At 56.3% G+C, this 16492-nt stretch overlaps 1 protein-coding gene across 2 annotated transcripts in view; it reads right to left on the bottom strand.

Moving 5' to 3' along the window:
- Positions 1–16046, bottom strand: part of SLC12A5 (solute carrier family 12 member 5) — a 34403-nt gene extending 18357 nt beyond the window's left edge. Inside the window, exons 1-6 of one of the 2 annotated variants that reach the window (XM_061125885.1) lie at positions 15923–16046; positions 2545–2639; positions 2091–2222; positions 1690–1836; positions 843–897; positions 226–356 (exon numbers count right to left, since the gene is read on the bottom strand). In XM_061125885.1, the coding sequence (XP_060981868.1) occupies positions 226–356; positions 843–897; positions 1690–1836; positions 2091–2222; positions 2545–2639; positions 15923–16046 (684 nt within the window). Of the gene's footprint in view, positions 1–225; positions 357–842; positions 898–1689; positions 1837–2090; positions 2223–2544; positions 2640–8212; positions 8280–15922 lie in introns of those variants that run through there. The other variant, XM_061125886.1, reaches the window with a different exon arrangement.
- Positions 16047–16492: the final 446 nt, after the last annotated feature.

Raw genomic sequence — 16492 nt, 5'->3', positions numbered from 1 at the left:
GAACTCTGCTGAGAGCACAGTGGGTGCCTGATAAACGACAGCTGTTCACGTTACATAATTAGTGTATCCTGTCTCCCCAACTAGACTGTGAACTCTTTAAAGACAGAACCACATCTGATATCCCTCTGGCCTTACTGAGTGACCCAGTCTACAGGAGGTGTCCAGGGAGTATCTGTTAACCGACTGCCAGCCCGCAACCCACACCTCCTCCCCGGACCCTCTTACCAGCAGGATTTCAATGGTGCCCAGGATGTACATGGCCCCAGCAAACGTGGTGCCCAGGTAGAAGCAGAGGCCCACGGCACCCCCAAACTCAGGACCCAGAGACCTGGAAATCATGTAGTAGGAGCCGCCAGCTGTGGAAAGAATCCAGTATTGGCAAGAGGTTCGAGGGACCCTGGGCTGCTGTAAGGGGTGAGGGGGGGATCAGAGACAGTGGTGGGAAGGGGGTTGCCCTGGGCCTCACAAGCCTTACAGGCTGTAGCGGGAGACCCAGCCAAACACTGAGTGGGTTTTACAGCACTAATTACCATGTTGCTAATTACCCCTCTAAGGAGGTCATGGCTCCAAAAACAGGATGATGGCAAAGAGGGTCTCAGACAAAGGGAAGAGATCTTTCATCGCCCCGTTCAACACCACCAACAGCCTCCTTCCCCTCCCCTTAAGAGGGCTGCCCCCACTGACTCCACAAACATCACAGCCCAGCCCCAGGCCTGCAGTATTGCCTCTTGGGGTTCCTGAGGGTGCCCATAGCTCTGGGCACTGCCCCTCCTTCCTTCCAACCACCCAGGTCCCCCTCCCACCCGTCCAGGGCCCCTTCCCCTCCAGGCGGCCCCACGTACCAGGCACGACACCATTGGTTGCGATTGCACTCATGGAAATGGCCGTCAGCATCGTCTGTGAGGACAGAGATCACCGTCAGGGCGGCAGCTACCCCACAAGCACCCGCCAAACCCACAAGTCCTCTTCCACTGAGTTTCTCCTTGGTACGGTTCCAACTCCTACTCCTGCCAAGTCCTTCTTGTCCAGAAAAACCTCTTCTTCACCCAGCACATGGAAGGAACGCAAGCTCTTGCATCAGAGAGCTCTGGAAACCCCAGCTTGGCCTCTGACCAGCTGTCTGACTGGAGGAGACACGTCACTTCAGTTCTCTAAGCCTCCGTTTTTTCGTTTATTCAATAGGCAGGTGTACCAGCTTCGTCACTGGCTACTGCACATGTCGAGGGGGGAATTGCAGGTCACACGTGAGGAAGCATAAATGTCACGGAAAGTAGGTGTTTAGTGAACATGTGGTTTTTCTTTCGAGTGAATGGGAAGAATTCAGCCAGACCTGTTTGGGACCCATCATCCCGTTTTCCTGTGAGTTGAAACCTACCAAAATGTTAACTGTTGTGGGGCTGTAGGTGGATCTAATTTATTAATGTACACCTATCTTTTTTTATCAATGAGTCTGCAGCACCTGCACCCACACAGATCCAGGTGACACCTGGTTGATGGCCATCAGGGATGAGCCTGGGAGAGGCTGGAAGGCCCCGTCAGACCTAATTTCCTCTCCAGGATTATATGCAGTGGTTCATATAAAAAGTTCAGGTCTCATGCTCCCCACCCCCCTTCCCTTCCCCTCCCACCCCCAGGTCCCTGCTCAACCCCCAGCTGTCAGGGAACGGGCGAGGGGAGGGAGTCACTCACACAGGAGCAGCAGATGAAGACCATGCAGAAGGCCTCTATGATGCCTGCGATGCCCACCACCCACGTGAGCCGCAGGAAGAGGATGACCCCAAAGATGTTCTGCAGGCACGGTAGGTACACGCCCATGAAGGTGCCCATGCGGGGGGCCTGCCAGGGAGGCTGGCGTCAGTCTCTGCTGCCCACGATCCCTACCAGCACCCCAGGCCCTCTCCTCTTCCCCATACTTTCATCCCCCTTCCCTCCCCCACCATCTCTACACCTCATCCCCTCCCTCCGCCTCCACCTCCTATCCTTCTGTCTCCATCATCCACCCCTTCACCTGAATCCCTTTTTCCTTGCCCGCCTTCTCTCTCCTCCAGCCCTTTTGTCCTCCCCCAGCCCTTCCTCCCCAAGGCCCTCACCTGCACTGGCTTCTTTTTTCCACCCTCGTTGTTTTCTGCCTCCTCGTGCTCCCTGCTTCCCTGGGGCAGATTTGTGTAGTTGGCCAGGCCACTGAGCAGGGAGGACACCATGGGGCTGGTGTCCATCTCCTCCTGTGGAGGGAAATTGTTGGTGTTGGGGCACCAGGGTCTAGAGGAGGGTGAGCCAGGTGGTAGGAGGCAGAGAGAGATGGGGACCAGGAGGCAAGCCGTTGAGACTGGGATGAAAGGGGCAGGGAGAGAGGGGGTTAGGATAAGATGTGGGGGAGCAGGGGCAAAGGGAAAGAGAAGAAGGGATGGGGAGGTTCAAGGAAGAAGGCGGACCTGAGGGAGCAATAGAGAGGAGGGGACAGTGCCCCCAGGGAAGGAGGGAGGGAACGGCTGATGAAGGTGGAGCTGAATCTTGGGGGGAGTCCCAGGACCCCAAGCAACCCACCTCAAACAGGGCCATGTTCTTGCCGTCATATTCCTTCCCCTTCTCTGTGTCGGTGCTATTGATGAAGGGGCTGCTCTCCTTGGGGTTGCCATCACCTGAGAAGGCAGAGGAGTGAGAGACTTGGCATCAAGTGTTTGTTACCCGTCTGCCTGGGCATCCAGCTGGATGGCCACTTTAACTCGCTGAACCTCAGTCCACACATTGAAAACACGAGCTAATGCTACCACCCTTGCAGAATTTTAGTTCTGTATAACAAACCTAGCGCACTCCCTGACATGTGCAGGGTATTTAATGAATGTGGAAGTACTTCCTTGCTCTGGTTGGGGGTAGGGGGCCCTACTTCATTCATCAGGGCACCCAAGACTCTCCAGAGTTCCCTCCTTGACCGAAACTGGCCCACTCTGGTGTTTGGGGGTGGGAGTGGAAGCATGCTCTTTCCTAGAGGGGAGGCAGAGACCACTGCAGTCTGAGGCTCCCGGGATACTCTGCCTCTTGGAAAAGTGACCCCCTTTGGCATATCCTGTGACCCTGGTTCATCTTCAGTCATTGTGTATTTACTGGATGTCTCCTGCATGCCTGTGTGGGCGTGGGGGTGGGGGAATAAAACACAGCCTAAGACCATCCCTGCCCTCGGGGAACCCAAAGGCAGGGGAGATAAACCCATAGCCAGGAGTTTCCAACCCAGAGTGGTAAGTTGTGGGGCAGAATATGAACGATGGACTGTGGGAACGCGGAAGAAGCACTCAGCCCAGCCTGGGAGGTCACGGAAGGCTTCCCAGAGGAAGTGACGTGTTGGCTGAGAATTGAAGGATGAGTAAGAGCTAGACTGGGAGGGAGCCGGGAGGGTGTTCCAGGCAGATAGAACAGCAGAACAGCGTGTTCGATGGCCCAGAGGTGAGAGCGAGCTGGACTGGGTTACAGGGCCTGAAAGAAGTTTGATCTGGAGGAGTCTAAGGAAGGGGAATGGGGGGAGGGGCGTTGGAGGATGGAGGAGAAGCATATGAAGAAAATGAGGCTAGGAAGGTAGGTGTGGGCTGGGTCCTTAAGCGACTAGCCAACCAAGTTAAGGATTTTGGACTTCATCCAGAGGACAGTGGGAAGTCACTGAAGAGTTTCAGGCAAAAAAGGACCGTGGACAAATTTGTGTTTTAGAGCAATCACTCTGGCCTTTTGACGAAGAATAAAGAAGTTATTTAGGGGGGACTTTCCTGATGGTCCAGTGGTTAAGACACCATGCTTCCACTGCAGGGGGGAATGGGTTCAATCCCTGGTTGGGGAACTAAGATCCCACATGCCAAAAAAAGAGGAAAAAAAAATGCAGAAGCTAAGGACTTTCAGAAATCTGGACAAGGACTGATGATACCCCAGACCAGAGCAGTGTGGAAAAGTGAGCAAACTAGAGAATTATTGGCACACATTTCTATGCCAGATGTGTGAGGATGTGAGAAGGAGGGATCTAGGATAATGCCTGGGTTTCTAGCAGAGGTAAATGGGTGGATGATGGTGCTATTTAATAAATGGAGGGAAAAGAGGGAGACTGGGGGTGGGGAAGAGGCTGAATTTGATTGATGGTGAGGCATTGTAGGACACTCAAGAGAACTTGTCCAGAAGCCCTTGGATATATGGATCAGCCTGGGACCCAGAAGAGAGGCTGGGCATGAGAATCAGGGGTAGCCCGTGAAAAGTTGTGTAGCAAGTGTGTGGAACCATGTGCCTGGATGAGATCATGCAAGGAGGAAGTCTCTAGGGCATTAAGGAGAGGGTCCTTTCAAAGAGACCTCCACACACACACACACACACACAGGCACACTCCCGTGGCTCCAGCCATCACACTTTCTCAATTTTCACGGCTGAATCCCAGTAGTAGACATCTCTTTGGACTCCAACGACCAAAACAGAAGTGAAGTGGAGGCCCTACATATTCTGAATTTCCTGTCCCCTCATCTCCTGACCTCTCTCTCTCCATCTCCATTCTGCTCAAATCCTCCCCATCCTCTCCTCCTGAAAACCTCCCTTAGTCTCTCAGCCAGGGTCCGTCCCCAAAGCATGACCTGCTATAAATCCAGTCTCACCCTGACTCAAAACTGTGGAAGTGATGCCTCACGTCCTCAAGGGAAACCCACCGCCCACCGTCTCCTGCCACTACCTCCGCTTCACTCATCAAGCCAAGAACTCCTGATCACCAAATGGGGCCTCTACCAACTCACTCTTCTCCTCAGGTACATGAGTTCCTGGGATTAGCAGACCAGTCCTGCCAGTGGGAGTCTGGCACGCATAATAGGTGCTCAGCAAAAAGTCTGTTGAGGTGAATTACCCCGGGCTCCCTTCCTGACCCTTCAGGTCTTTGGGGCTAGAGAGCAGGAGAAAAAAAAGTAAGGTGGGTCCCTCTTCATTTTTAAGATGCTGACAAGAGGCCTCGTGTCACCACATTATAGCAGGAACTAGAGGGCTGGGGATGAGATGAGATGATAACCATTTCTTAATGGTTAAGAAAACAGGCTGGAGTCAAGAAGATATAGGTTCCAGTTCCAACTTCGTTGGCTGTGTCAATCCATTGGGCAAGTCACTTAAACTAAACCTTGATTTCCTACTTTGCAAAGGGATAATAATCGTGTTTAACTCAGGGCTGTGGTGGGGATTAAGTAAAATAATGCTTGTTCGGCATGCGTGTATTGGGCGCATAAGTATACTTATTGCTGTTACTATTACAATCACGATTATTACTAATATACGTGGTACCCCACCAACCCTGGCCGCCCTATCCCACACTCCTTCCCCAGCGACAAGATTTAGGGGCCCCGACTCCTGTGCGTTCTCCTCCCTGCGGCTTTTCGGGGTTAAGACCGTCAGGCACGAGAGCCCCCCATTCCTTTCACACCCCTCCCCTCCTCCTTCCTGGGGGCGCGCGGAGCGTGCAGGTCGGAAAAGAGGGCGTCCTGGCCGGAGACCGGGCATCGAAGCAGCCCCGCGCCGGTCTCCATGGCGACCGCGCGGGCAGAGAGTGCAGCGCGGAGCAGAGCGGGCCACGCGCCCGCAGCGGCTTATGTAACGCGGCGCGCAGCGCGGAGCTAGACTCCGGGCCGGATCCCAGACAGGAGATGAGGGCAGGGGAGGGGGCAGCTCGTGGGCTTGTCCTGGGTCGCGCGTTTCCACCCGCCGTCTGGACGGGACGCCAGGCCCCCAGCCTGATCTGCCAGGGCTGATTTCGACCCCTCCCTGGAACCCCGGTTGAGGGGGAAGGGTGAGTTTCATGAGCCCTCAGAGGGGCAGGACCGCGAAGGGGGATCTCGCCCCCATTCCCTTAGCCGGGAGTCAGAAGGCTGGGAGATCGCCGTGCGGCGCGCGCGAGAGGCCGGGCCAGACAGAGGCTGAGCCCTCTCCGCCCCCGCCCTCGCCCCCGCCCCCTGGGAGCTCTCAGCCCGAATCGGCTTTCAATTAAGCTGCGGCCGCCAGAGCTCCCAGGGAGGAAACAGACTAGCGGCGCGGGCTAAGGAGCCTCCCCTGGGGGCCTGGGGCCAGGCCTGGGGGAATCCCCAAGTCAGATGAGGGGAGTAGGGGTCGGCATCAGACCCCAAGAGGAATGGAAACCTGGGAGCCAGAGACAATATTCTTGTGTTCTTTAGTCCAGAGGAGCCTACTTTCTCTGGTCATTCCCACCTCCCCGAGGTCAGGACCTAGGTCTCCTACATTTCCAAGAACCTAAGTTCAGAGATGCCGGATTTCCTCGGTTTGATGGTCTTCCCTCAAGCCCCGGAGGTCCTTGGACCACCCCATCACCGTCTCCAGGTACCACTGGGAGGCCTTCTTTCTCTCTCTGGGGCCAAAATGCCTGACCCAGGTCCTGGCCTCTCTAGTTTCAGGTCCTGGCCACTCAGAGAGAGAGAGAGAGAAAGTCTGCAGACCAGTCTGCTACACTCGGAGTCTGGAAAACTTGTGGGGAGGGGGTAGAACTGAAGGGAGTTCCTAGTTGGAGTCCTGCTGCACACTCTTTTCTAGGCCACCTGAGACCCCACAGAAATCCCAGGAAGGCGCCATCGTCAGGGTAGGGCAAGCAGGGCCTGGGGGACTGGACCAAACCCTGTGTCTGGGGGAGCAGAGCCCCCTCCTCAGAGTGGAAACATCTGAAGGGGATCCCATGTGGGAATGACACCCCCACCTTCGTTCCCTAGGAGCAGCGACGGGATGCCCGGTTCTGCTGCAGACTCGACTTTGCCAAACCACCCCCCTCCCGCAGCCTGAACCTGCTATGGAGGAGGGCGCCTGCGGATTGACCCCAGGGTCACTGGGGAGATGGATGAGTTAGACAGCCAATAGTTCCTGCCCCTACTCAGCTTCAGGGAGGAAGAAGGGGTGTCAGAGGATGAGGGACCCTGATGTCCACAGCCTTCCCAAGCGACCACTTAGCTCTGACTTGGACCCAGGATCCGGAGGACTTCAAGTCCAGGCTGCCAGTCCCTGAAGGACCCTGTGCTTTCAGCCTTTAGGGCCCTTGGGCCATCCCCCAGGGGAGGTCTGCAGGAGTCTTGGCCCAGAGGGTCAAGCAATGCCCAGGGGAGCGTTTGAAGGCGCTGAGCGCAGACAGCCAAAGCAGGAGGCGCGCTAGTGCGCAAGGGACGCAGCGCCGCTGGAGGGTGGGGGGTGGGGGCGGCTGACAGCCGTGATGGATGGCTGAGACCGCTGGGGGGCGGCGGGGGGCCTGGGAGCCTGAGGGGGTGGCTGGCCTCGAAGACCTCGGAGCAGGGAAACCGCGGAGGAGGGCGGGGGAGAGCGAGAGCCGCCAGAGGACTCGCTCCAAGCCCCTCTGCTCCTAGCGAGTCTCCGCACCCACCGCAGCGCGTCCGCAGTGTCCGCGCCACGGCGCCGGGGATTCGGCCGCTGGGACCCCATTCCTGAGGCCTCACTGGGGAAGCTAGTAGAGCTGACTAGAGAGACTCCCCTCTGCCCCACCCTGGAAACCTCACAGCTATCCCAGGGTACCCAGAGGAAAGGGAAAGGGGAAAGAAAGGAGGGTGATCTTGCTTCCCGTCCTGAAAAGGAACCCATGGGAACGTGAGAGGAAGGAGATTCGGCAAAGTAGAGCTGAAAATCCCCAGAGGAGGTTCGCTTCAGTCGGAGGTCGGACCTCGGGCAGCTTTGGGGGAGGGGGCCCGGGCTGCATCAAGTGACCCCTTAAGGAGACGCCGCAGCCGGACGGGGGCTGTCATATGGCTCCAACACCCCCCCCCCATAGGCACCTTCCCCCCACCTTTCAGCTGGAAGTCTCAAAGCGAGGGACTGCAGCAGACTGCGCCCCCCCAACCCCCGCGCTCTGCACCAGGACGCCAGGGTCCCTTCTCGGGAAAAGGAGCCCTCCTCCCGCCCGTCGAGCTCCACGTCAGCCCATACTAGCTCTTCCAACCCTTTTCCACCGACTCCCCCGCTTAGCTAGCCCACGTCTGCCCCCGGGCCGTGGGCAGTGGCAAGCCCTCGGCGCCCAGTTCTGGCCCCGGGCGCGGCACATTCCAGCACCTCGCACAGCGCCTGGCGCATTCCAATGGAGCTAGGCTCCAGGCCGACTTGGGAGCCCACCGCCCGGGTCAATCCCAGCCTCGCCTCCAAAGGAGGAGGCCCCCCGCTCGGTCTCTAACCCCAGGGCTGCTTCCTCTCCTCGCCGCCCCCGATAGCTTACCAGGGTTGGCTCCCCCATCGCCGTCCTCGCAGTCCGTCAGGTTGTTTAGCATGGTGGCGGCGCGGCGCCGGGCCCGGGGATGGCTGCGCCGCCTCGCCCGCGCCCCTCTGCCTGCCTTCGCCGCTCTCGCTCGCTCTAGCTCTCTCTCGCTCTCCGCTCCACGGAGGAAGAAGCTGCAGTGCCCGCCCGCCCGGCGCACACACACTCGCACACGGACACACGCTCACACCCGCGCGCGCCCCCTCTCAGCGGCGGCGCGGCTCACCTCATCCCGTATGCAGGAGGCGTGAGCCACTGGCGGGGTTTTGAGGGGGGAGCGACGGAGGGAGGAAGAAGAGGGGACGAGGGGCGGGCAGTGCGCTCCCGGAGGCCCCCTCGCACGGAACCTGGGGGCTTGCACCGGTGGGATGGAGAGGGTGCTGCGGGGGACGGGGCCTCGCCTCCCAGGAGCAGACGCAGCTCTGCCCGCCCCCCACTCTCCAGCGCAGGCGGGGCCGGCACGTGGGCAGGTGCCATCCCGCGCCCTAAAAATAACGGCAGGGAACTAGGTCGCGGCCGCGGGGAGGCGGCCCCGCAGCGGCTGCCTGGCCGGGGGTCTGGGCTAACCCCTAGAGAGAAGATGCTAGGATCTGAGGCGGCAGGGGGAGCGCGCCGTGGAATATGAGTCCCTGGAGAGCCTGCCTGCAAAGCTGGGGAGGCCGGCCCTGAAGAACGGCGTGGAATCGTGCCCTCGCCCACAATCGCTGCTCAGGAGGCTGGAGCTAGGGATGTGTGGAGGCCAGAGCCTTTAACTCAAGCACTGTGCTGGCCCCCGAGGGGTCAGGGTCAGGGGCTGAACTGTCTGGCTCATCCTGGCTTAAAATGGGAGGCATGAGTCTGAGGAGTTGCAGTGAACCCTTTCTTTCTGTTTAGACCGATAGAGGTCTCAACGTCTCACCTCAAAGGCAAATCACTGGAGTCCCAAAACAAGGGACCCTCCCCCACCCCACTCCGGCGCAAGGAACCTGGGAAGGAGAGGTGGTGAGGAGGAGAGAAGGCGGCAGTGAGGTTCTGGAGCGCTGATTCCCCACTAGGGATGGTGCAGCCTCTGGGGAGGGCAGGCCGGTCGCAGGCTGGCCAGGAGTGGAGTGGGGGAGGGGAGAATGAGGCCGCCTGTCAGTTTGAGACCAGATTTTCCCCTGGGGCGGGAGAGTCTAATCCCCTAATCCAGGATTGCTTTCTGAGGATTCCAGAGCTGACATGCTTCCTGCGTTCCTCCCCCTCCCCTGACACCAGTACCCTAGAAGCTTGATTGTCCTGGGACCCCCTCAGCACTCCAAGACTCCAGGCTCGAGCTGGTGGGGAAAGATCTTAGGAAGCAGTATCAGCAGTGTGGACCCTTTGAGCCCCAGCAAGATGGAAACATCCAATGAAGAGAGCAGATCAAGGGGAAATATTTTTGAGACTCACCCAAGCTCCCAGCAGTAGCCCTGTAAGTTTCAGCGGAGTTCCAGGCCTGGAGAGGATGGTTTCAATCATCTTAGCTAATGTATAGCTTTCATTTTACAGGTGAAAAAGCTAAGGCCCACTGTTGATGGGGATGGGGGGAAATGACTGCCTATGAACGCAATGCCAGTGAATGGCAGAACTTGGCCTAGAATCCAGTTTCCTTTATTCCAGTTTAGGACTCTTTTCCTCAACATAACCTCTTTTGAAATGGGTCCTGCCTCCAATAGAAGAGGCAAAAATGCAGTCATATCCAAACTGCTCAGTGCCTCTGATCTTTGGCTACTAACAAAGGAACAGGGACTGGGTTGGAGATAAACTCTCTCCCTTTTCTTGTGCTCAGGCTTCAGAGGTGCAGGGCCAGAGTGGCCTCTCAGCCTGCAATTGGAGGTGGGCCCAGAAGATCTTCAAGGATCCTAGAAAAAATAAATCTGCACCACTAGAGATCCAGTTCTAGGACGTGAGTTTTTCAGGACCATGGACAGGGCCTGCTGCTCAGATTCTGTTGTCACACATGTGTCACTGACTTCAGACTGGCTCAACCACAGAGTCTTCAGCAGCTAACTGAAGTGGGACTCTGAGGCATCCTCCAGTAAGATAACCCCTTCACTGGATTTTATGGACACTGGAAGGACTCTTTAGGGTGGAGAGCTAGCTATTCAGACAAGGTGTGAGAATTGGCCTTCTTGGTTTTCCCAGAGAGAAAACCACCCACCCACACACAAAAATTGCAATGAGTTTAAATTGGTGACAGGGGTTAAAGGGGTTGCAGGTGGGTAGGCCAGTGTTCAAGAATTTTCAAGCACTGCATTTCACAAACCACCACCACCACCATTATGCTTTTCTACTACTCTGTAGAGACAAGTAATACAATAAAACGTGTAATATGTTTGAGAAGTGCTGAGAAATAAATGCTGAGGTTTTTCAGCAATCCTGGGTGTGGGATGTTCCCCTGGGGGTATTTTCCATTTGTGGTCCAGAGCCCTGGCCACTCAGGGAGGGACTGAACCCACCCACAGAGAAGATCTAGATCCCAAGGGAGTAGATGAAGGCAGGCATGATCCTCTTCCCCTGGTTGTCCCATCTGGGCACCCTCACCAGATCTTCTATCTCACAAGGTATCCAGGATTCAGGGGATAGTGGTGCTGTCCTGTCCTCTGCCACAAAACTCTGCATTTCCTTGGGCAAAGCTGGGTTCCTCTCAGGCCCTGAGTATCTCCATCTATAGAATGAAAGAGTGAAGCTGCATAATCCCTGGGCCTTCTTCCCACCCTGAAAATTCTCCATGTGCTCTCCATTTATCTCAGACCAAATGCATGGAGCTCTTCACAAGGAGCCAAGACCAACCAAGGAGATAGCCACAAGGGGAGACCCAGTCCTTTGGTTCACAGCCCCCACCTCTCAAGAAGACTGATCCTCATTCTGGCCTCAGGCCAAGCCTCTGCAGTGAGGCTTTCAGAAAACACATCGCAGGCACCTCCTGCACTGGCAGCCTGGCCTTGGCCAGTAAGGGTGACCCTCAGCTCTGAGCCCCAGGAACATGGCTGCAAGCTCAGCACCCCATCCCCGCCCAGAGCCCTCGGAGGATCTACGGCCAGGGGCATCCTGTCATTAAATCATCATGAGGTGCAGAGCCTGCCACAGGTCTTATTTCTCAACTCTGAGTCTCTAAAATTCATCTCCCCATCCACTTATGCTTCTGAGAGAGAGAGAGAGAGAGAGAGAGAGAGAGAGAGAAGGTCAGGGAAACTGCCTGATTTGGAAACTCAGGATTTGGACACTGGAAGGAACTTTGTAAGTTATTTTTTAACCAGCCCTCATATCTGGGGAAATTGGAAGAAATGGAAAGAAAATAGAAATGGAAAGCTATGAATTTGCTCCATGGGATGAACCTGTGGCAGACTAGGGACTAGAATATGGCTCCCTGAACTCCAGCCCAGGGTCCTAGCCATTGAATCAGGACAAGGAGCTGTTTGGAAGAAACTGGAGCCACTTGATGGGGTCCTCTTTCTATGAAAGGTAGGCATAGTGTTCCTCTTTCTGGCTCAGTCCCTATCCACCCTTGTCTCTATATCACTATCCCCACAGCCTAAACCACCCACCCCCAGCTCTGGCCTCATGGAACTAAGGCCCTGAACTCCATTCTTCACTCATCTCTTCCCCACTGGGAGGGCCCCTCCTCTAGACCCAAGGCCTCACCATGAATTGATGAGTCTGGGGCAGAGCACACCCCCCCCCCACACACACACACAGGGCCTGCCGCAGACACGTCAACCACCATCATCTCCGTGGTAACCAGGGGCTTAATTAACAGGCTGCAGCCCTGTCACCATGGCAATGGCACCCCGACAGCCCCCCATTCCTCTACAGATTCAGTCCATCTTCCCTCTTTCTCAACCAGGACCCCCTTCGCACTGTACCCACCCCCATCCCCCCCCCACCTGGAGAAGCTGGTGCCCGCTGATCACTCTGGTTCATTGAGAAGAGGGGAGGGGAGGTGAGGGGGATGAGAGACAGAGAGAGAGAGAGAGAGAGAGAGAGAGAGCAGCCCATCACCATGGCAACTACAGCCCCGTTCATAACCAGTTTGTTGCCATGGTAATTCCCAAGGCTCACCTTGGGCTGAGGTAGTGGGCAGTGAGGTTCAGAGTCCTGGGCTGATGAGTGGGTGACCGGAGAACTCCTTGGATAGGCTGGAGAGCTCCAGATCAGATATTTATACCAATAATTCAGTGTTGTTCTTCCCAATTTACAGATAGAGACAGAAACATGAGGTTTGGGTATGGGGGAGGTAGAGAACATCACCTTTCTAGATCATCAAAGAATCTAAGCATTTTTATGGCTAGAAGGACCCTCAGATAGCTTCCTGTTCAACTTCTCTATATACAGCTGGGGAAATTGAGGCCCAGAGAGGGGAAGCAATGTGCCCAAGGCCACACCACAGAGCCTGGGCTAGAGTGTGGATGGGCTACACTCTGGTCTTGCTCCATCCCCCTAGCACAAGTTGGCTTCCTCTCACTCCAGGGGACACATCTCAACTCCTGTTAGTCTTAACCATGCCCAGCACTCTTCACAATGCTCTGTCTTCCTCCGTGAGAAACAGACATAGCAAGGACCAATACAAAGGATGGAGGAGTAGATCAGAGTTGTAACAATTGATCCCAGGTCCAGCCAAGTTATCATCAATCTTCCCATGGTACAGATGAGGCAACTGAGGCATGTGGGCTGCAGCCCAGGAATAGTGGTAGATTCAAGGATCAGCTTTTGAATTGCTTCATTCCTTCCCCATAAGTCATATCCCCTCCTATCCTCTGGCAACAGGAAGCACCCCCAGGGACAACAAACTCCACTCCCTGGGTCCAGAATGAAAGACAATGCTTGTAAGTAAATGAACTACAAAAGGCTCCCCCAACCTTCCCCCACCTTCCACATGCTGCCATCTCTCCCCTAGGACCTGGGTGAGGGCAGCTGGTGGGGAGAGCATCCCCCTGGAGCCAGAGCACTGGCTCAAGAACAGCTGGGGGAAAGATACCGCCAGATTTTAAGTTCTCCTAGGGAGCTCTTATCTACTTCCCCACATCCTGGCCTACCAAGGAGAGGTCCTGGAGGCTGTCTCAGGGCCTAAGAGGTTAAAAATCCCCAGATTAGGGGAAGGGATAGTTAGGGATTTGGGGAAGGTCATGTACACACTATTATGTTTAAAATGGATAATCAACAAGGACCTTAATTCTGCTCAATGTTATGTGCCAGCCTCGATGGGAGGGAGGTTTGGGGGAGAATGGATGCATCTATGTGGATGGCTGAGTTCCCTCCCTGTTCACCTGACTACCACAACATTGTTAATCAGCTAGACCCCAATACAAAAAGAACAAGTTTAACGTTTGGGGGAAAAATCCCCAAATTACTCTGAAGATGGAACTTCAGTAACCTCATGCACACAGGTACCCACCCCACAGATAGACACAGAAATACACACAGCAACATGCCAGTCAGCACACTGGCATACAGTGACACACATAAGCACTGACTCACTGACTGTCCCACGGGTCAACAGAGCTAACGTGGGATGCTTCTCCCTCAAGACATGCAAAGATACACACACACCGCCTCTGCCAGAAGCCCACGGCATTCCAGATTCACATCCAATTTGCACACACACCTGCACAGCCAACACTGGGAGCTTTATTTTACTTCAGTATGCAGGAGCTTGGAAATGGGAACAGGAAGACTGAACAGTCGCCTTGAGATAAGAGAGAAAGCCATCTTATTTTCAGGCTGGGGGATGGGGAATGGCAGGAGAGAAAGCAAAGGTAGAGGAATTAGGAGCCTACAGCCCCTCCCCCTCTCACCTGATGAGCAGTAAGCACGTACTAAATGCCCAGCTGAGCGCTTGGCAGTCAGAACACAAAGGTAAAAGGATGAGGTCCCTGCCCTGGATATGTAAGAGACACACAAATAAATAACTTCCATCCACTGGGACATGTGCTATAATGGTGCACTGGGTGGGCAGAAGAGGAATGTCTGCCTCTGCCTAGAAGTGAGAGAAAGTGAAAAAGAGTTTCAGAAAAGGTTAAATGAGCTATAACTTACAGAGTGAGTAGGAGTTTCCCTGGCTAATGGAGGTGGGGAGAACAGGGACAGGTATACCAGGAGCAGAGGAGGGGAGATGTTGAATGACCAACTAAAGGGTTTGCCATTTATCCTACAAATGATGGGGGTGTTTATGAACAGGAAGCAGGCAGACCAGTGAGGAGGCTGGGGTCATGGCCACATGAGAGATGATGGATGTTTGGAGCAAGGTGACGATGTCAGGAGAGATGTGGCCAGATTCAGGATGAGTTTTGAAGGAAGTGACCAAGACATGAGGACCACTCAGATCTTGCAGGAGGAGAAAAGGAGGCATTGATGGCTCCCAGAGTTCTGACTTTTAAATCTGTAAGAATGGGAAGAACATCACTGAAAATGAGAAAAGGGACAGACATTATGGGAAAGATGAAGAAAGGAAAGAGCCCCCCATAATCCGAGTGACCACATTCAGGATGCGGTTGGTTCACGGGACTGGAGCCCTGAGGAAATTTAGGCCTCAGCTTGGTCATTTATTCAATGCAGAGGTTCGCCAGATAAAACCCCTAAAAGGGTTTTTGGTGCTTAAGTTTGCTGGGGTCAGGGTGAGCTCACCTGCGGCTCAGCAGCGACCCCTGGTGGCCCGAGGAGGCTCATCCTCCCCACGTTGGGGCCACTTGAAGCGAATTCTCCACATTCCTCCCAGACCTTAGAGGCATAAGGGGACCCCTGCGGAGAAGACTGCGTGTGCATCCAGGATGCTTATTCTTCACCGAAGCCTAGAAGGATCCCTTCCCTCCTCTCTCATCTGTACCCTGTATGTATGTACCTCCTTTATGAGGCCACCGCGATGGGTCCTCCAGGAAGATGCCCCTGCTCCCGCCAGAGCTGGCTCCACCCACCGCTTGTGGAACTGGAGCAGAGGGAGCTAAGTGAATCCCCGCAGGAACAGGACTAGCGTCCCCACGGATTGCGCACAGGATCTTAGCTGCCCGGGGTCCCAAACTTCTCTCTCCTGTCTTCTTTCCGGGATCTCCAAGGAGCTGTCCCCGACGCCTCTTGGGGCACTAACGATTGGAGACCTAGCGACCCGGGCTCATGTTTCTTCCCTCCGTTGACTCCACCCCTACACTACTGGCCCGAATCCTTTCGTCTCTGGTCCCGCCCTTTTCTGTCCGCAAACCAGGATGGTCTTGCCTCCTTCCATTGGCTCTGGACCCACACGGCCCGCCCTCTCCCTCTAGCCCCGCCCCCTACCCAAGATGGCTCAGCCCCCGAGGCCCTAGCCTTCGTATCATAAGGCCCGCCCCCTCGCCCCTCGCCCCGCCCCCTACCCGAGATGACCCCGCCCCCTGACTGCGCCCCGGCTCAGCTCCCGAGGCCCTAACCTCTGTATCATAAGACCCGCCCCCTCCCCTCTAGCTCCACCCTCTTCCGTGTGTCCCCGCCCACCTCGAATCTGGCCCCTCCCCTCACCATTGATCCTGCAGCCCTCCTCGGTCTCCCAGCGCCCAGCTCCTCTCCCTTCTCCGGCCTTCCGAGGGGACCGACCCTCTCCCCACCGGTCCCAGTCCCTCCCCTCCCAACCAAAGGCCCGCTCGCCGTGGCCCCGCCCCTGCCTCGCCCCGCCCACCCAACAAGCCCCGCCCCCGCGGCCTCTACCTTTGGCGTCTTCCCCCGAGAGGCGGCGGCGGAGGTCTGCGGCTGAAGGCCGGTGGGGCCTCGGGTCCGAGGTCCCGGCGGTCCCCGCGGGGGGCAGCGACGTGACGGTGAACCTGCGGCTCATGGTGCGGAGAGGCGCCGGGCGGCCGCGGAACCGGCCCGGATCGCACAAGTGGCCGCAACCCGGCTCCGGGAGGCAGAAGGAGCGGATTCCCCCTCCCCGCCGGCCGCCCCCCACCGGCCGCAGCGCCTCGCAGGGTCCTAGTGCCCGCCGGGCTGTGTGCCTCCGTGTCCGGCCACGTGGCTCTGGGGCCTTGGGCCCTCAATTCCGCTGGAAGCTCTTTAGGGTCCAACCCGCTGCTGAGAGCCACCCCGGCACCAGGTGTCCCTGTGTGTGGCTCCTGGAGCTCGGGTTCTCCTCGTCTAGGTCAGGGCTTCCCTGCTGGCTCGGACGGTAAAGCATCTACCTGCAATGCAGGAGACCCGGGTTCGATCCCTGGGTCAAGAAGATCCCCTAGAGAAGGGAATGGCTACCCACTCCAGTACTCTTGACTGGAAAATCCCATGGAC

The sequence above is a fragment of the Dama dama genome, chromosome 23 (genome assembly GCF_033118175.1).
Source record: "Dama dama isolate Ldn47 chromosome 23, ASM3311817v1, whole genome shotgun sequence".
Lineage (NCBI taxonomy): Eukaryota > Metazoa > Chordata > Mammalia > Artiodactyla > Cervidae > Dama > Dama dama.
The sequence above is the reverse complement of the archived record's forward strand: the minus strand, read 5'-3'. Positions and strand labels throughout refer to the sequence as shown.